This window comes from Lepidochelys kempii, chromosome 7 (genome assembly GCF_965140265.1).
Source record: "Lepidochelys kempii isolate rLepKem1 chromosome 7, rLepKem1.hap2, whole genome shotgun sequence".
Lineage (NCBI taxonomy): Eukaryota > Metazoa > Chordata > Testudines > Cheloniidae > Lepidochelys > Lepidochelys kempii.
In genome coordinates, this window is record NC_133262.1 from 120,729,127 (window position 1) to 120,755,948 (window position 26,822).

General features: G+C 42.2%; 1 protein-coding gene across 2 annotated transcripts in view; it reads left to right on the forward strand.

Annotated features, from left to right (window-relative positions):
- STN1 (STN1 subunit of CST complex) overlaps nt 1-26,822 on the forward strand; it is a 67,807-nt gene that overhangs the window by 3,282 nt on the left and 37,703 nt on the right. For both annotated transcript variants that reach the window (XM_073354455.1, XM_073354453.1), the window contains exons 2-4: nt 3,455-3,609; nt 5,787-5,851; nt 20,243-20,438. In XM_073354455.1, coding sequence (XP_073210556.1) covers nt 20,306-20,438 — 133 coding nt within the window. In that variant the 5' untranslated portion in view covers nt 3,455-3,609; nt 5,787-5,851; nt 20,243-20,305. The remainder of the gene's footprint in view (nt 1-3,454; nt 3,610-5,786; nt 5,852-20,242; nt 20,439-26,822) is intronic.

A 26,822-nucleotide genomic window follows, 5' to 3' on the forward strand; every position in this document is an offset into this window, starting at 1 on the left:
GAATAAAAAGAAACAAGGGCAGAGAGGTAGGTAGGAGGTGAACTTGGCATGAAACTATTTGTGGAGGAGTGGTAAACCTTTCAATTCCAGAAAGCTGCTGACATTGCATAATTAGTGATAAGAATATTAGTTGTATTGCAGTAGTACTCGGGAACCCCTGGCATGGACTGGTGTCGGATAGTGCCAGATGCTGCCCCAACAAAGAGCTTATAATCTAAATATTATCACAGTGTCATACATGACCTAAGGTTCTATTACCAGTCCAGAATTCTTTGCTATGAATAGCACTGACAGAATAAGGGACCTCCCAAATATTTCTGATTTTAGAAGAGATGGATGGTAACACTGATCTCCTTTGTTCAAGGAGAATATTGGGTTTTGTAGTTTCTCTCTGTGTTGACTCCTTCCCAATACAGTTGGCAGGTACCAGAGCTGTGCTGCCCACTTATGGATGTGAGGTAGTGATAAAATGACAACAGCCATCCAGACTAGTCTCTGTTTTCCCACCACACCTGGATTCTGGTTGGCCAGTCACAGCTACCAGGTTCATTTGGAAGTTGCATGAAGATGGTTTGGAATTAAAACCGAGTGAGAAAGAAACTGTTATGGCTGAATATTTTTTTTAAAAATTGATTTTCCTGGGTTCTCAACATTTCCCACCTTAAATTATGAAATCTCAGGATTTTAAAAGTCCAGTTTTCCCTCAGGCTGAATAATAGCAAAGTCAGTTTGGTTTTAAAAATAAAAGTTGGATTTTTTTAAAAAGCATTTCTAGTGGCATTCAGTTATGTAAAAGCTTACTTTTTACAAAGACTCAGATTTGGCTCCAAACCAAGATTAACATCCTTTGAACCAGTCCACTGACAGGACATCAAAACAAGTGGAAAGTAAAAGCACAAGTTTTATCCTCAAAAAGAAAAGTAGTACTTGTGGCACCTTAGAGACTAACCAATTTATTTGAGCATGAGCTTTCGTGAGCTACAGCTCACTTCACGAAAGCTCATGCTCAAATAAATTGGTTAGTCTCTAAGGTGCCACAAGTACTCCTTTTCTTTTTGCGAATACAGACTAACACGGCTGTTACTCTGAAACAAGTTTTATCCTGTAGCCTAAAACCAGTCCATCTTCCATTTTCTTCAACAGAAGTTGGATTAAGCCCAAAAGCTTGTGTCAGAAGTAGGTGGGTCAAGCCCAAAGACAGAAACTTTTCTAGAGTTGCTTGAGGGTGAATGTAGTTGTGAGGATGGTCTGTTGGATAGAGCAGGGGTTAGGGAATTGGGACTCTTGTGTCCTGTGACTGACTAACTTCGTAAACAATTCACTTTACCCTTCTGTGCATCAGTTTATCCCTATGTAATATGGGTGTCATGGAATTGGAACTGCTCTGTAATAATTTATGAATATTGTATGTTGACCTGGTTCTAAGTCATTTATTCTATGAATATTTTGGTGTAGTTTAATATGGGTTGTAAGTAAAGACCAGCAGAGAGTGAAGAAATGGCTCAAGATAAATTACTTCTCTACAGATACTTGAGGGATGTTATGAGATAATACCAGGTCAGGAAAAGGTCCACACATACAGGAGATCAGAAGGTTTAAAAAAGGAACACATTCTGAAAAGAGAGGTAGGAGGAGAGGAGCATTTTGGGGCAACCAAACTAACATAGGCACCTTCTGGGATTTCTGAAAAAGTTAGGCCTTCCAAGGTTACCATCAGTGGATGGTAAGCCTTTAAGTCAGAGAGAAATAAGTGTAGATTGTTTTAAAACCTTTTTTTCCTCTAAATGCATTGTTCCTACTGTTTAAAATAAACAATACTTTGGTTTTAAGAAGGCTGTCTGATCACAATGTATTACCGGTCACAGACTCCTGAAGGAAAGAAGTACTGCGGGTACTTAAATTCAGTCAGATGTACAAAATAAGAAGGAGGTGATGCAAAAGGTCCTGTAGCCCAGGGCCTGGTCTATGAGTGGGGAGAATTGCACAGTTCCAGCCAAGGACAGGTAAAGGCACAAGACCTGAGACCTGGTACACTCAGAGACCAGAAGCATGGGGAGGCAGAGGTGCAGCCAGCCCCGTAACCATGTCAATAGATAGAGAATTACACGTTATATAAAGCCCCAAATGTGCTTTAGACTGGTATGTAGACAAACTCCCTGCTTCCAAGTTCTAGAAGATCTACAGATCACATAAACAATGAAGTATGTGGTAAAGAGATGCCATAAAGACTCGGTGATTGAGCAATAAGGTTTGACATATTGTAGTTCCACTTTTTTCTTTTTAATGTTTGTAAAGCAATTTCAGATCCTCAGATGAAAGGTTTTTTTAGTCATAGAAGATTAGGGTTGGAATCTCAGGGGATCATCTAGTCCAACCCTCTGCTCAAAGCAGGACCAACACCAACCAAATCATCCCAGCCAGGGCTTTGTCAAGCCGGGCCTTAAAAACCTCTAAGGACAGAGATTCCACTACCCTAAGTCACCCATTCCAATGCTTCACCACCCTCCTAGTGAAACAGTGTTTCCTAATATCCAACCTAGATCTCCCCCACTGCAACTTGAAACCATTGCTCCTTGTTCTGTCATCTGCCACCACTGAGAACAGTCGAGCTCCATCCTCTTTGGAACCCTCTCTTCTGCAGATTAAATAAGCCCAGTTCACTCAGCCTCTCCTCGTAAGTCATGTGTCCCAACCCCCTGATCATTTTCATTGCCCTCCACTGGACTCTCTCCAATTTGTCCACATACTTTCTACAGTGGGGGACCCAAAACTGAACGCAATACTTCAGATGTGGTCTCACCAGTGCCAAATAGAGAGGAATAATCACTTCCCTCGATCTGCTGGCAGTGCTCCTACTAATGCAGCCCAATATGCTGTTAGCCTTCTTGGCAACAAGGGCACACTGTTGACTTGTATCCAGCTTCTCGTCCACAGTAATCCCCAAGTCCTTTTCTGCAGAACTGCTGCTTAGCCAGTCGGTCCCCAGCCTGTAGCAGTGCATGGGATTCTTCCGTCCTAAGTGCAGAACTCTGCACTTGTCCTTGTTGAACCTCATTAGATTTCTTTTGGCCCAATTCTCAAATTTGTCTAGGTCACTCTAGACCCTATCCCTACCCTCCAGTGTATCTACCTTTCCCCCCAGCTTAGTGTTATCCACGAACTTGCTGAGAGTGCAATCTATCCCATCATCCAGATCATTAGTAAAGATGCTGAACAAAACCGGCCCCAGGACTGAACCCTGGGCCACTCCGCTTGATACCAGCTGCCAACTAGACATCGAGCCGTTGATCATTACCTGTTAGCCAGACAATCTAGCCAGCTTTCTATCCATGTTATAGTCCATTCATCCAATCCATACTTTTTTAACTTGCTGGCAAGAATACTGTGGGAGACCATATCAAAAGCTTTGCTAAAGTTAAGATATATCATGACCACTGCTTTCCTGCATCCACAGAGCCAGTTATTTCGTCATAGAAGGCAATCAGGTTGGTCAGGCATGACTTGCCCTTGGTGAATCCATGTTGACTGTTTCTGATCACCTTCCTCTCCTCCAAGCGCTTCAAAATGGTTTCCTTGAGGACCTGCTCCGTGGTTTTTCCAGGGACTGAGGTGAGTCTGTATTTCCCCGGGTTCTCCTTCTTTCCTTTTTTGAAGATGGGCACTATGTTTGCCTTTTTCCGGTTGTCCGGGACCTCCCCCGAATGCCACAAGTTTTCAAAGATAATGGCCAATGGCTCTGCAGATGCATTAGATCTGGACCCATGGACTTGTGCATGTCCAGCTTTTCTAAATAGTCCTTAACCTGTTCTTTCACCGTTGCGGGCTGCTCACCTCTTCTCCATACTGTGTTGTCCAGGGCAGCAGTCTGGGAGCTGACCTTGTCTGTGAAGATCATGGCAAAAAAAACATTGAGTACCTCCGCTTTTTCCACATCATCTGTGACTAGGTTGCCTCCCCCATTCATTAAGGGTCTCACACTTTCCCTGACCTTTTTCTTGTTGCTAACATACCTGTAGAAACCCTTCTTGTTACCTTTCACATCCCTTGCTAGCTGCAACTCCCATTGTGTTTTGGCCTTCCTGATTACACCCCTGCATGCTCGAGCAATATCTTTATACTCCTCCCTACTCATCTGACCAAGTCATGGAAAGTCTGAGAGACAAGTTTCTCTTCCCTTATTTCTGCTACAACAGAGTAATATCTTGCCAGCCAATCCTAAAAATATACACTATAATATGAAGGTTAAGTGACAGTAGCAAATCCTTCCCTATTTGTACTGATTTCCTGGTCTGGATTAGGGTATGTGGAACTTAATCTGTTTTTGGAGGCAAGAGGTTTTTAGCAACTGTAAATGCTTCCAAATGCTAGAGATGAAAAGTAAAAGTGACGGATAGGTAAATTATAATTCCTCCTTCACCAATTTACTTCAGTAGCCTTTGAAAGTTATTTCACTGAAGCAGAATTAATGTCAAGTCTTGCAAAAAGAAAACTATTTCACTTCTGCATTGAGTACATTGACCTAGAAATATCTTTCACTCCTGATCCATCACTAAAACCCTAATTCCACTGCCACCGCCTTTGTTTCTGACTCTGAAGTCTCTCTCCTACTTTCTTATTCTAAAGCTTGAACTCTGTTTGCCCCCTTGACCTCATCCATTCTCACTTCCCACTGTCCCTAGTTCCCCCTTTAATACTCCCCTTTAACTGCTCTCTCCTCTGCTTCATTTTGTGCTCCCTGCATCAAGTTTAAACTAAAATATTCTGCAAACTAACATGACCCTCTAACTGCTGCTCTATTTCCTCTCTTACCTTTCCAAAATCCTTAACTGTGTAGTGTATTTTTTTTTTTTTTTTTTAAGTTTTGCTGTCTTGATTTCCTGTCCACCACTCTTTGGGTGATCTCTTCCAATCTGTCTAAGGTTTTCCATTGCCTCCACTCCACTGAAACTGCCCTGGCTAAGGTCACCAATTTTACTAGCTTCTAGCTAACTCTAAGGGATACATCTAGTCTCATCCTCCTGTATCTGTTTGCCACCTTTGACACTTAATCACTGTGTGACACCTTTTCTTGTTTTTTCTCAAGCCATACTGACTCTTCCTTCATGGCTTCCCCATTCTCAGAGTCCATTTATTCCTCTACCCTGGCCAGTTGCTTCAGCTACCATCTTTATGAGGTAACTCCTAATTCTTCTCTTTAACACACCCAACCCTTTCTTGAATCTCTAGCTGCCCCTCCAACATCTCTTCTTGGTGTCAGCTGCCATCTCCAAAATTATTTCCATTGATCTCTCCAATATCTATCTTGTCTGTGTCATTTGACTTTTTTCTTTACCCTTGTCCATGAGCTACTCTTATCTCACTTTGATTACCGAAACCATCTGTCTGACCTCCTTGCTTCTCACTTCTTCCCATTGCATCATCTGCCTCTTCCCCTGCTCTGACCATGTCACCCTCTCTTTGAATTCCTCCATTCACTCACTGTCTCTTATCACATCAATCTCAGCCTATTCCAGCTCACGAAGAGGCTTTTATGTAATACTTCCTTCACCTGCGTCTCTACTGTCATTACGTTCTCTTTTCTGCTTCCTTGCTATGCTCATCTCAAGCTCTGCATTTTACTCCTTCCTTTGAGGCCTATTCCCTGCTCTCAACTTCACACTCTTTACCATGCTGCTTCCTGCTCCTGGGCTCTAGTTTTATTTGCATAACAAGTGCCAACAGTGTGCTAGGCATTTGTTTACCAGTCCTAAATAACACACTTCTTTGTCTTGTTTTTGACTTGCTAGTCCCATACAGCAAAGAATGTGAGGAGTTTCTAGAATCATCTGAGAGAGAGTGCACACAAACCCAGGTCAGTAACGGTGATCTGAATATAAGAAAATAAATGGATTTGTACCCTCTTTAGTTTCTTTAATGTACAAGGAAGGCCTGAGAGGCTGTTTTTCTGCACCCACCCACCCAAAAAAGTCACAAATGTCAATTCATATTTTCCCATTTCTTGCTGGAAGTCTTGAATGACTCAGCAGTGTTTATACAGACCTCTCAGCTGTTAATTGAAGGAGTGTGGTTGCTAAATCTAGGGTAGAAAGAAGCCCTCATTTCAGTCGGTGTGTGTGGGGGAACCTTTCATGGCTCGTTCATAAAGAATCCATAGAAAGGCACAAACCTATGTTTTTCATCCTTGCTTGCTGTCATTAAGTCTCTGTTTGTATAATGGAAATAATTCAGGAATTTATGGGGCAGATAAGAAGAAAGCATAATGCTGGAGGTCAGTATCTGAAAGAACAAGTTCCAGGGCTGTCATTACATTGTTAATCTGAATCAATATTCTGGCTCATAACAATGACCTTGAAACAAACCATTGCATGGCTCCTTGTTTGCTTCTGATGGATTTATATAGGGTTGTTTTTTAATCCGGGGAAACTGCTATGGAATTATTTGGTATTTGTGCTGTGAAAACTTAAATACACAAAACACATTTATTATTATTTAATTTGTAACCCTTCTGCCAGTTAGAGTTGGCAGCAAGTAGGGCCGGGTTCAATATCTAGGGGTTCCTTTTCAACATACAACACAAAACTGGCTCGAGCCCGCACATAGTGACCTGGCACAATTACACACCACCCATTGCATGCCTCTAAGAGGCAATGCTTCCCCTCTTGCAAACACAGAGTCTGAGTGTAGAATAGAAAATTTTAATAAAAAGGGGGGAAGTAACCTGGCATTAACTTGGGAAAATGCTACAGGCAGGATTCATAAGCATGAAACTGTGAGCAAAACACCCACCCCAGAGTATGTTGGACAGTGTTCTTTTGCCTCAGGTTTTTAAGTCCAACAACCAAAAGCTCCTTTAATGTGCCCCTTCCTTCTCCCTCCACCGCACAGTTGTTGTCCATGGTCAGTGAAGACCCAGAGGTGCATCTGTGTGAGTTCACCTTCCAACCTGGGGGGTGGGGAGAAGGCACTTTGCTTGCTTCACTGTCCAGGCACTCGCTCTGGCATCAGCCACTCTTCCAGCTGCTCACCACACTGCATGCTCTGGAATGTCTTAAGGTCCCACTGTGTAACACAGCTGTCAGTGATTTCTGCTGTTAATGGGGAAACCTCACTGCTAGTGCAGAATGGGCAGCCTCTTGCATCAGACACGCTGCCCAAAGCAAGTCTAATGCTTAGACCTGGTTATCATGGTCTTCAGCTCTATTGGTCTGCACCAAAAGACTCAACTGAGTCTTAATCCACTCTGTTATTACACAGTGGAGAGAGGAAGGGTCAAATGATGTCTAGGATCCTTAGGCAGAGCCCACACCACCAGGTACAAATACTTGTCCCCACTACACTTGTGTCTCAACTCCACTGTTCTTTGGCACTCTTGTCGCCTGTCTAGCAAGTGCAGTTTAGTTGAGGGTGAGTCCCTCAATCAGGGCATGCCAAGCACAGTTCTTATGCCCTTGATTCACACAACAAGGATAACAACCCTTTATTATAAGGATTTACAAAGTAACAAGCCTTGTAGATAGGGAGGAAGTGATAGAGGTGGTATATCTTGAATTCAGTAAGCCTTTTGATACTGTCTCTCATTTAAAAAAAAAAAAAAAAAAAAAAAGTAGGGAAGTACAACCTAGATGGAGCTACTATAAGGTGGGTGCAGAAGTGATTACAAAACTTTTTCCAGAGTGTAGTTATCAGTGGTTCATGGTCAAGCTGGAAGCACATATCGAGTGGGGTTCCTGCAGGGATCAGTTCTGGGTCCAGTTCTGTTCAATGTTTTCATCAGTGATTTAGATAATGGCATAGAGAGTACACTTATAAAGTTTGCGGGCGATAGCAAGCTGGAGGGGTTGAAAGCATGTCATAAATATAAAGGGAAGGGTAAACACCTTTAAAATCCCTCCTGGCCAGAGGAAAAACCCTTTCACCTGTAAAGGGTTAAGAAGCTAGGATAACCTCTCTGGCACCTGACCAAAATGACCAATGAGGAGACCAGATACTTTCAAAAGCTGGGGGGAGGGAAAAACAAAGCCTCTCTTTCTGTCTGTGTGATGCTTTTGCCGGGGACAGAACAGGAATGGAATCTTAGAACTTAGTAAGTAATATAGCTAGGTATGCATTAGATTCTGATTTCTTTAAATGGCTGAGAAAATAAGCTGTGCTGAATGGAATGGATATTCCTGTTTTTGTGTCTTTTTGTAACTTAAGGTTTTGCCTAGAGGGATTCTCTATGTTTTGAATCTAATTACCCTGTAAGGTATTTACCATCCTGATTTTACAGAGGTGATTCTTTTTACTTCTATTAAAATTCTTCTTTTCAGAAACTGAATGCTTTTTCATCGTTCTTAAGATCCAAGGGTTTGGGTCTGTGGTCACCTATGCAAATTGGTGAGGATTTTTATCAAACCTTCCCTAGGAAAGGGGGTGTAAGAATTGGGAGGATTTTGGGGGGAAAGACGTTTCCAAACGGATTCGTTCCCAGTAACCGGTGTTGGACATTTAGTGGTGGCAGCGAAAGTCCAAGGGCAAAAGGTAAAATAGCTTGTACCTTGGGGAAGTTTTAACCTAAGCTGGTAAAAGTAATCTTAGGAGGTTTTCATGCAGGTTCCCACTGTACCCTAGAGTTCAGAGCGGGGAAGGAACCTTGACAAAGCGCTTTGGAGGATAGGATTAAAATTCAAAATGATCTGGACAAACTGGAGAAATGGTCTGAAGTAAATAGGATAAAATTCAATAAGGACAAATGCAAAGTACTCCAGTTAGGAAGGAACAATCAGTTGCGCACATACAAAATGGGAAATGACTGCCTAGGAAGGAGTACTGTGAGAAGGGATCTGGGCATCATAGTGGATCATAAACTAAATATGAGTCAACAGTGTAAACACTGTTACAAAAAAAGCAAACATAATTCTGGAATGTATTAGCAGGAATGTTGTAAGCAAGACACAAGAAGTAATTCTTCCGCTCTACTCTGTGCAGATTAGGCCTCAACTGGAGTATTGTGTCTAGTTCTGGGTGCCACAATTCAGGAAAGATGTGAACAAATTGGAGAAAATCCAGAGAAGAGCAACAAAAATTATTAAAGGTCTACAAAACATGACCTATGAGGGAAGATTGAAAGAATTGTGTTTGTTTAGTCTGCAGAAGAGAAGACCGAGGGGAGATATAACTGTTTTTAAGTACATCAAATGTTGTTACCAGGGGGAGGGAGAAAAATTGTTTTCCTTATCCTCTGAGGATAGGACAAGAAGCAGTGGGCTTAACTTGCAGCAAGGCCCCTTTTAGGTTGGACATTAGGAAAAACTTTCTAACTGTCAGGGTGATTAAGCACTGGAATAAATTGCCTAGGGAGGTTGTGGAATCTCCATTGTTGGAGATTTTTAGGAGCAGGTTAGACAAACACCTGTCAGGGATGGTCTAGTTAATACTTAGCCCCGCCATGAGTGCAGGGGACTGGACTAGATGACCTCTGGAAGTCCCTTCCATTCCTAGGAATCTATGATTAGCCTTGCCCCCAATAACAAGGTGAGTTGTGATCCAACACCAGCAAAAAATGATCATTTGAACAAAGCATTGCCCTCATGCTGCATGCCTAGGCAGAATGGGTGTATCCATGCAAACAAGGTGGGTTCATGACGTCGTCTCCCTCAGCTCATCAGTAAATATCAGGGGAGAGCTCAAATGCATACAAATTGATTGATTGTATTATTGTAGTGTCTAATTGCCCTAGTCGTGGGCTCGGACCTTATTGTGCTAGGTGCTGTAAATACACGTAACAAAAAGACAGTCTCTGCCCCAAGAGTTTACAGTCCAAGCATAAGACAAGAGGCAGCAAATTGATGCAGACTGATAGAGTACAAGGTAGTGATCTCAACACACCAGCAGCCTAGGGTCTTAGTTGGTATTTTCTGCAGAATTTTAGATTGTTTAATAACATTACTAGCCCTTCTGTCTGTGAATAAATCCTTCTCAATGTGAAACTGATGTAGGGCTGCCTTGTAGGATCTGCAGACAGCTGGCTGCCTTCATCTCAGTTGGATGTTAAACTTTGAGGCTGAATGACAAATAAAATGTCAACATTACTAAATTATCAGCATACCTAGAAACCTTTAGATGATGCACTTTATCCAGTTGGTTTTATTTGAAATTAAATATCATTGAATAAAGTTGGAAAATTTTAAAGATGCAAATCCTTGAACGTCTGTCAAATATTTGATTTTTATTCAAGAACTGACATTGAAAAAAGGGATTTTTTTTCTACTTCAGCAAAATGTATTGGGCCAAATGTATTCCTGGTTAAAATATTGACTTCAGTGGAGTTGTTACAGAAGTTATATAGGTTTCAGAGTAACACCCGTGTTAATCTGTATTCGCAAAAAGAAAAGGAGTACTTGTGGCACCTTAGAGACTAACCAATTTATTTGAGCATAAGCTTTCGTGACACGAAAGCTTATGCTCAAATAAATTGGTTAGTCTCTAAGGTGCCACAAGTACTCCTTTTCTTTTTGAGAAGTTATATATTTGACCTGGTATTTCTAGCAGGCTAACTACAATGTTACCTTCAGGAATGGGATGCTGAAACAGACTGTCAATCCTGCATACAATATGACAGCTAAACTGTGCTGCCATGCTTATTAGAATTGATAAGCTATGTATTGCCTCATAGATGTAATGTGAATATGCATCAACTGCTTGACAATTGTATAATCAAACTTCCTTTTTTTGAAATTCAAACATTAGTATGTCAGATAAAAGCCCTTTCAAATACACATGTGTAGTTTAAAATGTGATATCCAGTGGACTATAGGTTTCTGACAATTGGCCACATTAGGAAATGTGTATTCCTCTAATTTCCCTATTGTAAGATTGTTGCTTTTGTCTGAATAAGTTGACTACAGTGTGCATTTAGTAGATCTCTGTTAGGTAAATCTCTTAATTGAGTAACACTCATAACTTCTAATAAATTACTATTCCTGGGGAACCTGTAGGTTTTAAATGGGTATATCTTTCAATAAATATTAACCACTATTTTTGGAATATACCTATATATTAAACTGAACATTTTAAAATACTTCTTATAACAGTCTTTCACAGCATTCATGAAGTACACCAGTAAATTGGTAATCTGGATTTCTTTAGAAAGAACATATAATTATTTTTGTTTAATTAAATGTCTATAATATTACCAAAAGGAATAATAATACTCTAGTCCCTTTAACCAGTTTTAATCAATAGAGATTATCTTTTATTTAAATCAAAGGCATCTTGTAGCTCTTCTCAGGGTATTGGATCAAAACTTCATTATGCAGTATACGAACATGAGAAAAGGTACTCAAATCTTGTAGAGCACCATCCATCTGATAGGTATTAAAAGGCTTAGTTCAGTCACATGAAAGCACACACTGCAAATGCTACACCACGGTTGTCTTACCACCAAATGGTAATTAGACCTTTCCTCTTGCACAGGAGCACAAGCTGATTTGCTTTGTTTGTGGCTTTAAAATTTTCACTAGGTCACACAATAGTTAAGACTAGGAATTTATTAAGGGATAAAGACTGCTTTGCATTTCAATATTGCTTTCAGTCAACAATGGCACAACCATTTCTGAACATATAATATCTACAAGCATGGCTTTTCTTGTTCCAAATCTGATTTCCCTCCTCCATACCACAGGTTCTTGTTTCCAAAATTGCTGACATGCTCTGTTATGTCCTGATTGGCTGCAGAGTCTCAAGATAAAACAACTTGTAATGTGATAATCTAGTTACAACTGTGTATTTTTAAATTATCTTTTTTTATTAAGGCCAGTAAGTCAGCCTAGTTCAGGTTTTGCCATAAACATGGTCTAGAAGGTGATCTGATTCTTTACATATACCATTTTAAAAAATCACCTGTTTCTCAGTAAAATTTATTTCCAAAACCTAGCACATTTTGACACCAAGATAAATTACGAAAGACTATTAGTTTTGCAGTAAGATATGCTTTAATCACAAGATGGAAAGAGATGCAATGTGATAGAATCAAATTTGGCTAGTAACACAAAGAGGAAATAATGACACTAAATGTTAATTAATGCAAAGATGAAGTTGAAAGTCTAAACAAAATTTAGAATCAGGAAACAGTTGAAATACAGCTGAGTTTTTGGTAGTTGGTGGGGGGGGTTGGGTGAAAAGTGACTTCATAGAAATGCCATTTGTTAGGTTGCATGTTTAATGATACATTACACGCACAGAACCATAATTTTAAATGCAGAATGTTGCTTGGGTTACTTGAGTTTTCATAATAGGTGTTCTCCAATATTTATTTTTGAAGGCAAAGATACCATTATATTGTAGAATAAAAATTGGTTTTATTTAGCATTTTTAAGCTTCCATAGTAATGAAATTGATACTAATAGTGTGATTGTTTAGGCAAAACACAGCAGCTGTTTTGTGTTCAACAATAGCTCATCCAAACCCTTGGACACTAGGATCTGCTTTTTGAAATATAGATAACTAGCAAACTGATTGTATTCCTCCTTTTCTTAAATGACTTGGAATCTTTAATTTGCAGAATGAAGGGATTTTAATTTACAGTGCAGAGCATCACAATATTTATACATTAAGGCCAGACGAGACTATTAGGATCATCTAGTTTGACCATCTGCATAAGACAAGCCCGTATAATTTCATCCAGTAATTTCTGCAGCTTCTGACTGAGCTACACATATTGTATCTGTTGTAATTCATGGAGGCAGTTTGTGGTGAGAAGGTGCGACATAAAATTTCAGCAACATTTAGAGTGGTGTTTACAAAAGCTGAAGTACAATTAAACCAAACCACATTTCAAACCTGCTCATCAAAAGGATGCTCGTTTACCATTTCTAAGTATGTGAAGCAATAATAGGGAGTCACGAATGTCATGCATATCCATAACATCAGTGTTCTAAATGAGTGACTTGCCAAGAGATCTGAGTAAATTAAAGCTGTTGTAGGGAATGGGCCAGGAGGTATTTGTGCTCAGAAAATCTTTTTACGTGCCATTTGGTGCTGTCCTGGTGCATTCAAAATGTTCTTTACAAGGCAGAGAGAGTCCGCAAAGGCTTAGCAGAATCTAGAGACAGGCTAACTACATTAAAGTTGGGGAAACACGAATACTGCAGAGTGGGGGTTCTCAACTTTTTTTATAGTTTGCACATCTTAACAGATAAATGAGGCAGAGTGGGAGAGAGTGGCAAGGAGACTTTCAATCTCAACATCATGTGGCAACTACAGCAATTGCTTACACAAAAATTAATATTAGGAAACAAACTGGACTTTAGCAGCTGGGGTTAGGAGATCCAACACTGTGTGACCAGCCAGTTCTCCCAGTCCCCAGATTATCAGAACGTGCTTCACAGACTACCAGAGTCCATCATCCACAGCTTGAGAACAACTAACGCAGCATTCTGTAAGAAACTTACCAAAAGAATCTACACAGATCCAGAATCTCTGGTTGACCAAAAAAAAAAAAAGTACTAGTGGCACCTTATTGGATGCATCCGATGAAGTGAGCTGTAGCTCACGAAAGCTTATGCTCAAATAAATTGGTTAGTCTCTAAGGTGCCACTAGTATTCCTTTTCTTTTTGCAATACAGACTAACACGGCTGCTACTCTGAATCTTGTTGACCGTGACTATTACATTTCTAGCCTTGGAAGGTCTACAATTAACTGAAATACAACGTTGTCTTTACCTACAGAGCTGTTTATCTTAGCAGATATTTTTGTTTAGAAGAAGGCAGTGGAGGGGGGCCTTGATCTCAGGCTGCCTAAATGTACAGTAGTTTGTGATGAGGCACAGCAATGGGTTCCTATAATGAAGTGCTACAGGAAATTGCTGACTTTATCCCAATTTGTATTATATCTGTATTGCAAAGAGTTACGGCTGTTTGAGCTGCTTTCATACAGTCTACCCCTTATGAACTTTGAGTTCAGCAAAACATTCTCTTGGTATCTTTCTCATAGCCTCGGCTAATGAGCCTGAGAACAAGTGCAGTCAGTGTGGGAGAAGCTAATCTTTGAGAAGCATAACAGGAAACTTGTTTTCACATGGCTTAATGGGTCAGGGAATTGCCCCAGGTAAAACTGAAAGTAATGTATCTGTGAGCTGGAAGGAAGCCTCAAAGTACTTCTTCCCCATTCACCCTCAGCTTTCACAGGCTTGTTTCTGGAGATGCATCTGAAAATCTTTTTGCTGCAAGAGGTGTCTTTCAGCACTTCCTGTCTGAAGCCTTTATTTAGGGACGTGATAAAGATACAAGAAAACACTGTGACGGGTTCAGTCACAGAAACCCCCTTGGGACTGTCACTTGATATGCTGAGACTACCTCTGATCCCGTTTTCTCTGCCAGTTTGGGCTTCCAGAACCCTGCCTTGTCGAGCCAGACACGCCAGTCTGCTCCAACACAGCCCAGGGTGTGAACCACACGCCAAACACCCCCTCTTGGGAGGCACCCGACAGTTTGGGGACCACTGCCCTACACTATGTATATGAAATGAAGTCTAGGAGGGGCTGACCTTTTGGTGGGACTCTGTAGTGTTTGCATTGCTAAGAGTTGTCACAGCATTTTGGTACTTAAAGTATTAAGTGTGCATAGCATCTACTCAGAATTGTCTGTTAGCATTATGATTGATAATGACACAAATATCTACACATCTTCAGGGAACCTGCTATGTCCCTAAACCTTCAGTATACAGTGTAGCTGCTATCTTCCTTCCAGATAACATATAACCAGTATCAATTAGGCATTTAAAGCCCCAAATATCTACACATCTTCAGGGAACCTGCTATGTCCCTAAACCTTCAGTATACAGTGTAGCTGCTATCTTCCTTCCAGATAACATATAACCAGTATCAATTAGGCATTTAAAGCCCCTACTAGAATAATAGAAAGTTTCACTTTCTCCCCAGGTGACTTACTAATTAATAAATCCCTGGGATACTCTGCCTCAGGTGTCAAAACTTCCGGTGTCAATTTTCAAACAGACATAGGAAGATCAGGTACTTCAGCTAGGCGTTGGGGGATCCTGTAGGAATGGTACTTTGGAGATAGGGTCAAGTTTCCTATGGGTAGGGCAGACAACATTTTTTTTTTTTAACTCCTTCTTCTAGCCGGAAGCACATTTGTGAATGACATTACAGATGCGCATGAAGTAATGAAAAATATTGCCCAGTAGATGCATTGGAGATCCCTCTCTTGGAGTAGGAGAGAAAAAGGGAGGCCTTTCTTAGGGTAAGCCCAGATGGTGGGATGTTCCCATTGTGCTTATAAGGAATGACAGGGATAATTCAATACAGAACTATTGTGGAGGTCAACGATACTAGATGAATGGAAGTCACAGCAGGGGTGGAGAGGTATAGCATCATGAGTCCCTTCATACTTGTGTTCTCCTTTAGATCTCTAAGGCCTGGCCTACACGAAGGGGGGGACTGATCTAAATTAAGCAACTTAAGCTATGTGAATAACGTAGCTGAAGTTGCCGTACTTAGAGCTACTTACCGCGGTGTCTTGAGTGCGGTAGGTCGGCTGCTGATGCTCCCCCTTCAACTCCGCCTACGCTTCTTGCTCCAGTGGAGTACCAGAGTCAACAGGAGAACACTCGGCGATCAATGTATCGCATCTTTACTAAGAGCGATAAATCGACCCCTGCTGGATCGATCACTCCGGAGGTAAATATAGACATGCCCTAGGGGACCAAAGAATTGCTGAAATAGGTCCTAACAGGGTAAACTGAAGTCTGTAAAAATAATTCAAATGGGGCTACCACATGGTGGGCTCCTAAGAGAGGAGAAGAAAGCAGGGTTGTACATGTACTGTCAATCATTTTAGAAAACTGATAGTGGGTACAATGCAGTGTCTTTATTCCCTCTACCTGAAAATTAACTTCCTGTACTGAAAATGTGAATCTGCCACCTGGAAAAGCGAGGATATGTTTGTAGATGAACATTAAGGAGCTGCTCATCACATGTAGTGTTCTTCTGAAGTTAGTTTAGATCTCCATGCTTTCTAACTCATTGCACTTTAACCACTAGGAATTTAAAGCTCTTGAGCTTACAAAAGCTGTGATCCATGGACCCCCACAAAATCCTGCTGGTGCCCTTTGAGTAGACCACAGCCAAAGCAGAAATGCCACTCCACAAGGGCTTTCCCCAAACTTGAAACTTTTTGTTTCTACAGCACGCTTCATCTGAGTGTGTTGGTGTTTCACATACACTGAAGTACTTATGAAGAAGTGTAAAAGTCATCTGGTGCCCCCAGGAGGCCCTCTTGTACCTGTCCCCAGTGATGCCCTGAGTAATCATGAGATTATGTAAAAATAATAGATTTGGTGTTCGTTTGACTTCTGCATTTTGAGCCTTCACTGGGGGTCACATTTTGAAGCTTTCTCCATAGCTACAGGGGCTAGAAACTTACTTATTTTTTTAAGAATGAAGGCTGAGATCATCACATATTCACTTGACTCCAGGAGCTGGGGCTTTAACAATAACTATCATGAGACTCATGACAAAATCATGAGTTGGCAACACCGAATTAACTCCTTCTGCAAAGGTTCACAGGCAGGAGGAAGGAGCAGTGAGTTAATATGGGCCTTGCCTTTGGGCATTCAGCTCAAAATAGAGCAATGCATGCTGGATCCTTCCCTCTGCTGGTTGGGGGAGAAGGAAAAGCTGAGGGCAGCTGCTTCACTTCATACAAACTGTGTACAGGGCCTAGATTTCAGGAAAGTGCCAGTCCAGCCTATCTACCTTTTGTGAATGTTTGGCCATCCTTAAAATTCAGTACTTGCTATTGAAGTCCCAAATACCTCCTTATTTCCAGGGCTACTGATGGAAAGTTCTTCATCATTAATTATCCCAAGGATTCACATGTGCCAGTAGTGACTTTCTTCTTCCGCTCCACCCGAGCACATGTGAAGTTATGCAGTAAAATGTAGTCAGACCTGCTTGTTGCCTAACTCTTCCCTTGTTGCTTTTAGGTCTAGAAGTGTCATCTTGGGCTTGGCTCAGAGAAATGTCTTCTATTGTAAAATTGTGACAGGTGCTGGAATTCAATGTGTGGAATATACCTAATGACTCTTGTTTGGGAGATACTGATTTATACAAAAGGAAAAACTTCCCTAGGGAACCAAAACCATCTGCTTGTGTCAGGTTACTTTCCAGGGAAGAGGTGCCCCTAATATTGAATAATTTATATCATAGCATCATGAGACAGGCATGATATCTTAAGCCTTCTTCCTTCTGGGTGGGAGAGGGTTAAGCGGAACTGCTTTCCTTCACTCTAATCTGGTGTCAGGAATAAGGCCCTGCACCTGTGCCTGCTCAGACTCTTGACAGCCTGAGGAGTCAGCTAGGCTGCTGATAGACTGCCCTGCCTGGTTCACTAGGGAAGCTACTAGGCCAGATCTTAAGCCAAGCAGTAGCTTTCTGGCTGGCTCAATGCACAGGCCTGTGAATTCTCTGCCTCATTCCAAGCCCTGCTTCGGCCCTGATCCAGCCTAGACCCTGCCCTGCACCTTGCCTTGTTCCAGTCCTGTCCTAGCCTCTCTCCTGCCTCTGAACCAACCCTGCTCCTGCCTTCTCTGACTCTGGGTCTGTCCCTAATTCCTTGCTCTGACTCTGTCTTGATCCTGAGCTCTGGCACTTGGACTCTGACTGCTGTTCTTATCTCTTGCTTTGACGTGTAGGCCTGATTTCTGCTCTGACCATTAGACCTGACTACGTACAACGTGGTCTTCTGACACATGGGCTGCTTTAGCTCTGGTTAGCTACAGAATGGAGGTTTGTTAACATTTAATTTTACAGAGGACTTCCCTCATGTGCTATGACTAAGGCTAAGATTTTGCCACGGAGGTTACGGAAGTCGTGGAGGTCTTTGAAAGTCATAGATTCGTGACTTCAGCCCCGGCGGCTGGGAACTGCGGAGTCCCACCTCCTCCCGCAGCGGCAGGGAGCTGTGAGGTACCCCTGCTGCCTGACGCAGCAGGCCCCCAAGCTCCAAGCTGCCATGGGTGGAGGGTACCCCGCAGCTCCCCACCAGCTGCTGTGGGGAACAGGGGGACCTGCAGCTCCCTGCCCTCCGCCATGACTTTGGCAGCGGGGGGACCCCTGCAGCTCCCTACCCTCCGCCATGGCTTTGGCAGCAGGGGGACCTCTGCCACTGGGGCCGGGGGGACCCTTGAGCTCCCATGAGTGGTGGGGGGCCCCCAGAGCTCCCAGCCACTCCGTAGCTGCCCAGTCCCTTCATATTTTATCATGGATATTTTTAGTAAAGGTCAGTGACAAAATCTTAGCCTTATGGCCCTTCACATTTTCATTAAAAACAAGACCCAATGGACAAGTGATTCTCAAGGTGGATTGGAAATGAGCAGCCAAACAATTGGCCCTAAGTAATGGTGAGTGTACCATTCTAGAGGGATGATGTGAGCAAGTGTGCAATGGATTAAATGGAAAGGGGAGTCTGATAGTAATAATTTTGCCATGTCTACAGGCGTGCTAGGTACCCTGCAAAACACACAATTTGCCCACAACCTTGCTTTGTAAAGCTTACAATCTAGAGTTCATACAAGCACACTGAGCAATGGTGAGCACAGCTCCAAAGTGGAGCAGGGAGCGGTGAGAGTTAAATTAATAAGATCATACAGTGACTGAATTAGTTCATGCATGCTGCTTGGTAAGGTTTGATCTAAACTTCGTGTAGTTCAGCGGTTCTCAACCATGGATCTGGGGCCCTCTGTGGGCTGTGAGCAGGTTTCAGGGGGTCCTCCAAGCAGAGCCAGTGTGATTCGCTGGGGCCCAGGACAGAAAGCCAAAGCCCCACCATGGGGTCTGAAGCCTGGGGCCCCCAGCCCTGCCATCTGGGGCTGAAGCAACTTAGCATCGTGGGACCTTCTATAGCATGGGGTTGCAAGCAATTGCTCTGCTTGCTACCCTAAGCCAGCCCTGGCTTTCATATGCAGAAAAACAGTTGTGGCACAGGTGGGCTGTGGAGTTTTTCTAGAATGTTGGGAAGGGGTGTTAAAAAGGTTGAGACCCCCTGATGTAATTCACACCTTTGTAGGTTTCATGGGAGACATTAAGTTTTTGAAAAAACAAGGAGGAGTCTGGTGACACCTTAAAGACTAACAGATTTATTTGGGCCCAAATAAATCTGTTAGTCTTTAAGATGCCACCGGACTCCTTCTTGTTTTTGTGGATACAGACTAACATGGCTACCCCCTGATAATTAACTTTGTGGAGGGATTTGATGAGGAGAGGGTGGTTGGGTTGGTTTTGGAAGGCCCTTCTGTATGTAAGGGTCAGCATAGAAGAAAGTAGAGTTGCCTGTGGGAGGAGGAAACAGAAATAGATCCAGGCACAGCAAGCTGGTGTTAATTTTGCGTAAACAAAAGGGAGTGGCTGCACTGAGGGACTTAAGTAATAAAAATGTCTTCACCTCTATACCAGCATGAATGACTGTTGCACTTAAAATTGGGGAGGTTGAAAGTGAGTGGTGTTCTTCTTTTGTTCTTCCCCAGCAAAAGGGGACAAATAGAATTGTTTTCTACAGTTCCTTTCATGCTCTGGGGCAACCTGGAGTACTTTACAGGAACAAGTTAAATGCCAGCAAAGGGGAAGTTAACAAAAATGCATGTCAAGGCTCAAAATTCCTACTGGGTGTCCCAGGGCAGGTATTTTTGGGCAGAACACCTGTCTTCCGAAATTATCTGCCTAGTGGGATGTCTAAATTAGTCATGATGGTGGTGAGAAAAGAGAACACGAGAATAAGCAGAATGAAAGGGAAGGGGAGGTAACCAGTATGAAGTATTGAAGGTTGTGTGGCACAAAATGGCGACGAGGTGGCTGCTTTCATTTGGTTCCAATAAAATAAGCTAATTTTTCAGTAAAATATTCAAGTAGATGAATAGGGGAAGATACTTTTTTGGGGAGTGGGGGAAAAGAGGAAGAAAACCATAAACAAAAAGAGAAATAGAAAAGTAAAAAAGGTTAAAAAGAAGGCATGTGATGCTCCAACTCTATTAGTGAGATATATTTTGGATCATTTTACTTCTGTAGGGAAATCCCCTTAATTTGTGTTTAATTTGAAGGAGTTGATAGCAGAATGCTATTGCTGCTATTACTGGTCGCTTCAAGTAAGCTAGCACAGCAAATATTTTACATGTTTTGTGCTACAGTTTCCGGAAACTCACTATCAATTTCTGAGGGCTATATGTAATAGAATCTTTTTACCTATGTAGATAAAGATCATCAGCAATCCCGAGCCTGTTCTTGTTCATGCGAATTGGTCACTTGGTTTCTGAATGCAGTCCGACCCTGCGAAGTATGAAGCAGAGATGCCTTCCCTGTTATGGGGGTTGGATCCTGTCTTTTCTGCATTTGCAAGACTCTACATTAAGGATATAAAGGAAATGAATGAATCTAAGCAGGTTCCAGGTATGTGTGCATGATTTCTTTGGTGTGTATAGAAATGTAATGGGTTTAATTAGTAATGGGTGTTATTGTAGAACAGTATCAGCTTTCTGCAGTCTTAGTTATGTCTCAGTTATGTAGCACTGACTGTCCAAGGATCTCAGAGCTCTTTTTGAATGCTGATGAGTAAGTTCTCAACACTCCCTGTGAGGTAGGTCAGTATTGTCTCCATCAGGACAGTTGAGACACAGAGGTCAAAGATCTTGTATTAATTTATGTAGAATTATAGTGGCAGTGCTGGAAATGGAACTTAGGAGACCCGATGCCTTCTCCATTGTTCTAACTGGTATGAAACAATCTCTCTAAATTTAAGAGACTTGTTTGGCAGAACAGAAAGGCTTCACTAACTTTCTCTGTATGTGTGTTGCTGGGATCTAATAAAGCTTAATTGGAAAAAAAATTTTTTTTTTGCTATGCTTTCTCCCCCTCAAACCATTTAAAAAAATTTTATGGAGGATTTCCAGCCTTTTCTTTTATTGCCTTCTTGTTGAAAGGTGGTCACTTTCTTGTATTTAGATGTTTTTAAAGAGCAGTGCTTTTTGTCTGGGCACATTCATAGGTAATAAGAAATAGTAATGGGCCTTACCTGTTTGGTTTCTAAATATGAATGAAGGATACTTCATGTATTGGGAAAGCCTTGTGGTTCATTCTAGTTTCTGTGCTGACTCTTATGCCACACCTTTTATTTCCTAACCATTGTTTGAAATTGTATGCTTTGCTGTCTGCTTCCTGTGGAGCTCCAGCCAATATCACCCACATATATACATTTTTCTAACGCAGCATAGGGCTGGCATGGGGTTGCTGTTATCACTAGGAAGAACCTAAACAGGCTGCAGTTTGTTCCATACTGTGGTGGGGTCTATGTACCCCAAACTCTGTCGGGCAGGACTTAAGACTGTTCTTATGGGAAAGGACAAGGGAAGGAAAACCCATAGAGAAACCTAGAGAGTTAATCAGGAAAACCAGCTAGTTCTGAGTAGGTTTATCTACAAGAAGGACTAGGGACATATATTTATCCCCTTGAATAAAAGAAGGTTGTTGGCTTGCTTTACTCTTGAAGCACTGCTCTTGATTTTTGTTAATATATTAACTTTTCATTGACAACCGGAATGACGCTAGTCTCCTTCCGGAAGCCAAGAACTGGCTTTGTTATGCTCTTCTGACATCTAGTGTTGTGCCCTTAGGGACAACACAGAGTGTACAAGATCCAGCATATTTACTTCTGTGGAAACAGATAGGATGTATGTTTTCAAACCTGTTGACCTGGGGCACTGACAAAAATATGGAGATACTGCTGATGGTTAATCTTGTATTTTAAAATGGGCTATTTGTATTATGGTAGCACTTATAGGCCTAAATCTGAGATAATGGCCCCATTGTGCTATGCACACATCAATGAAAAGAATGTCCTTGCCCCGAAAGAACTGACAGATTGTCATCTTTAATTACTTAATCTTTTCTTGATTTAAAAACAATAATACAGGGACTCTGTCTCTCTGTTCTGTGTGTTGTACAGAACCTAGCACAGTGGGGTCCTGGCCCATGACTGGGGCTCCTAGGTGCTGCTGCTAAACAATAATAGCACATAGTGGAAGAATAAAAATTGATGAACATCAACAAACATACTCTCTCTCTCCTTTTAAAGTCCTAGACAACTACAGCACTTCTCCCTCTCCCAAATATGCTCTTATATTTCTCATTTGTATCCGATTAGGTTTTATTTGAGAGAGATTCCTCATCTGCCACAATTTTTGTCATTAATCTTCTAAATAAGATGCTCATGAAGATGTATCCTCTACCATGTCAAGATACCACCCTTTTAAAATTGGGGCATGCAAGTTTTCCCCACTTCCTATGGATTTGTCTCTTTGCACAACCAGAGTCATTGCAGTCCTTTGTGTGCGCATGTGTATGCGTGTACATGTGTGCATATTAACAGACTTTGCAGTCCCATATAAGGATGAAAAGTCATGGAACAAACATAATCCTAATTCTCTTGCCCATCTCTTTGATGGGGGGTGCACCCATGCACACACACTATATGAACCATCCCAGGTGCCTTCCAGCATGTCTTTTTCACCCATATCCAATGCCATCGGAATAGAACCGTACACAAATAAGTGTTCGGTGGGAGGCTGGTGGGGGAATAGGATGGGCAATGTATAAATTTGCTGCCAAAATTCCCCTCCTATAACGAGTTTCTTAAAGACCAGATGCTGTTAAGTATACAATTGGCTATAAACCAGTCATTAATGATAATTGGGAATGACTTAGGTCGGCGCAAAGAGCAATGGGAAGAAATTAAAAAGTAAATGTAGGCTGAACTTAAGGGAAAACATCCTTGCAGTCAGATCTGTTTGATTGTGGCACAGACTCCCTAAGGAAGGGCCGGAAGGCCCATCACTCAAATCTCTTTATGTCGGGATTGTACGGATCACTGAAGAATGTACTGTATGGAATGATCCTGCACTGGCCACTAAATGATCTAATAAGTCTTTTTTCCAGGTCTAACTGCTAGGATTCTAGGAAACCATGATTAATCCCTTAGAACAACACTGGGGAAAACATGTAAACCCAGCCAGCTTCTCTCCTGTTGTATATGGTGATATGAAGGCTGAAAACCACCCAGATAAAAGCAGCAATTGTGATGCCCCAGAGGCCTTGAAATGAGAGTGGGTGTCAAACGCAACAACACAATGTAATTACAGCATGGAAATGAGCCTCTTTTCCATGTTAAAGTGCAGCTAGCCAGATTATTGACTCTGCAGTGTGACAGCACCTTATCAACAAGAAAGGGAAGCTATGAATAGTATAAAAGCAGGTTCACTAGCAGCAGTCATTAAAGATTCTATGCTCCTATGATTTTTGTACTGCTCAGTTAAAGATACAGGGCTCCAGTTTTTAACAAAACATTTAAGATCCCTGACCCTAAACAGGTCAGAGGTAGTTCCACATGTACATCCTATCCATTATACCTCTATTCAGACAGTCTTTGTAATGAGGACGGGTGATGACCAGACTACATAGTATATAACTGTATATACAGACTATATTCTGTATAACTATACACTCCCTTCTTCCTGTACCTCGGCAACTTTTTCTAGAAGCACAGGCCAAAGTTCTGTCTCTTAAAGACTTCTCAGAAAGCATTACACAGAGTTAAATTTTAAGGTTGTAGTATGTAAAACCCAATAAATGGATATTAATAATTTCCAGGGAATTTTGAAAGAGTGTTCTGTTTTGCTCAGAAAGAGTAAACATGGTGCACTCAAAACCTTGTAAATAAGTTTTTGGATGCTATGCATAACTTTTAAACAAAGATACTAAACAGTACATCTACTGGTATTTCATATACTGACTTTCCTCCTTTTGTTTCTGTAAAAAACATTCAAATACAGGTTTTCAGCATAACATTTTCTATACTTCAGTGCACGTACATCAAAACATGTCTCCTCTGATTGCGAGTGATTTCTCAGTCTTTATAGTGTGACCATAGTATGGAATGTGTGTCATCTGGACTTTGCAGCGTTTGAGAAATGGCAGAATTTCAGTCCTTTCAAACACTTCAGAACCCTGTCAGGGGATCTCCACAATCACCACCATTCCAGCCTCTGGTTTACTAGCTCACTGGTTCTCTCAGTTGGTGGTGAAGCAGAAGACTGTAGCCTGTATCCAAAGAGGGGCACAGACTGAGGCCCAATTCTCACAGCAGACAGATACATCTCTTGGTCCTGCATAGGTCAGCCACTGACAGTCTACAGGGCTGTCTGTAACTCTTATATTTATAAACCCTCCCCCCACCACACACACACACGCGCGCACGTGCTCCAGCTCAGCTCTCTGAGGGTGACCCACCCAGTTGGGCTGTTCACAGTGAACACATGATATACAGCCTCCAAACAGCTGTTGAATGCATCAAGTCACTGCCACACCCTGTTCTGGAAACTTCTGGGTCCTTCTGAGTCCTGGGGGTGATTAGGGACAGGGGTTTCTGGAGGGGGCGGTCAGGGAACAAGGAATGGGGCGGGCCAAAGCAAGTTCGATATAACGCGGTCTCACCTATAATGTGGTGAGATTTTTTTTTGTCTCCCGAGGACCGTGTTATATCGGGGTAGAGGTGTATATTGGCACATGAAGAGAAGGGAGTTACCTCATAAGTGGAGAACCAGTGTTGACAGGGCCAATTTGATCAGGGTGGATGTAGTCCACTCCCAATAATTGAGGAGGAGGTGTCAATTTCCAGAGAGGCAAAGCTGCTTTTGTAGTGAGCCAGCCACTCCCAGTCCCTATTCATGCCCGAATTAATGGTGTTAAATTTGCAAATGCATCTTAGTTCTGTAGTTTCCCTTTGAAGTCTGTTTCTGCGTGGACTCCTCCTGACAGTTGAAATGACAGACTGGACTTCTACATGGAGTGCTTCCGCAGACATGCACAGGCTGAAATTGTAAACAAACAGCATCACTTGCCCCATAACCTCAACCATACAGAATGCAACGCCATCCACAGCCTCAGAAACAACTCTGACATTATAATCAAAGGGGCTGACAAAGGAGGTGCTGTAGTCATAATGAACAGGTCGGATTATGAACAGGCAACTCTCCAACACCACATTCTACAGGCCACTATCCTCTGATCCCACTGAGGAGTACCAAAAGAAATGACACCATTTGCTCAAGAAACTCCCTGCTATAGCACAGGAACAAATCTACACAGACACACCCGTCCAGGGGTATTCTATCTGCTATCCAAGATCCATAAACCTGGAAACCCTGGATGCCCCATAATCTTAGACATTGACACTCTTACAGCAGGATTATCTGGCTATTTGGACTCTCTTCCTCAGACCTATGCTACCAGCACTCCTAGCTGTCTTTGAGACACCACCGACTTCCTGCGGAAACTACAGTGCATTGGTGATCTTCCTGAAAACACCATCCTGGCCACCATGGATGTAGGGGCTCTTAACGCTAATATTCCACATGAGGATGGACTACAAGCTGTCAAGAACAGTATCCCTGATGAGGCCACGACACACCTGGTGGCTGAGCTTTGTGACTTTGTCCTCACCCACAACCATTTCAGATTTAGGGACCACTTATACCTTCAGGTCAGTGGTACTGCTTTGGGTACCCGCATGGGCCCACAGTATGCCAACATTTTTATGGCTGACTTAGAACAATGCTTCCTCAGCTCTCGTCCCCTAGCTCCCCTCCTCTCCTTGCGCTACATTGATGACATCTTCATCATATAGACCCACGGGAAGGAGGCCCTTGAAGAATTCCACCTGGATTTCAACAGTTTCCACCCCCCACACACACACACTCAGCCTGGACCAGTCCACACAAGATCCACTTCCTGGACACTACAATGCAAATAAGCGATGGTCACATAAACACCACCCTATACCGGAAACCTACTGACCGCTATTCTTACCTACATGCCTCCAGCTTCCATCCAGGACACATCACACGATCCATTGTCTACAGCCAAGCCGTAAGATGCAACCAAATTTGCTCCCATCCCTCAGACAGAGACAAACACCTACAAGATCTTTATCAAGCATTCTTAAAACTACAATACCCACCTGGGGAAGAGAGGAAACAGATTGACCGAGTGAGACAGGTACCCAGAAGTGACCTCACTACTGGACAGGCCCAACAAGAAAAATAAAAGAACACCACTGGCCATCGCATACAGCCCCCAGCTAAAACCTCTCCAGTACATCATCAACGATCTAGAACCTATCCTGGAAAATGATCCTTCACTCTCTCACAGATCTTGGGAGGCAGGCCAGTCCTCGCTTACAGACAGTCCCCCAACCTGAAGCAAATACTCACCCGCAACTACACACCACAGAAACTCTAACCCAGGAACCAATCCCTGTTACAAACCTTGTTGCCTACTCTGTCCCCATATCTACTCTAGCAACACCATCAGAGGACCCAACCACATCAGCCACACCATCAGGGACTCATTCACCTGCACATCTACTAATGTTATATATGCCATCTTGTGCCAGCAATACCCCTCTGCCATGTACATTGGCCAAACTGGACAGTCTCTATGTAAAAGAATAAATGGACACAAATCGGACATCAGGATTGGTAACATACAAAAGCCAGTAGGAGAACACTTCAATCTTCCTGGACATTCTATAAGAGATTTAAAAGTAGCCATACTTGAACAAAAAAACTTCAGAAACAGACTTCAAAGAGAAACTGCAGAACTAAAATGCATTTGCAAATTTAACACCATTAATTTGGGCTTGAATAGGGACTGGGGGGTGGCTGGCTCACTACAAAAGCAGCTTTGCCTCTCCTGGAATTGACACCTCCTCCTCAATTATTG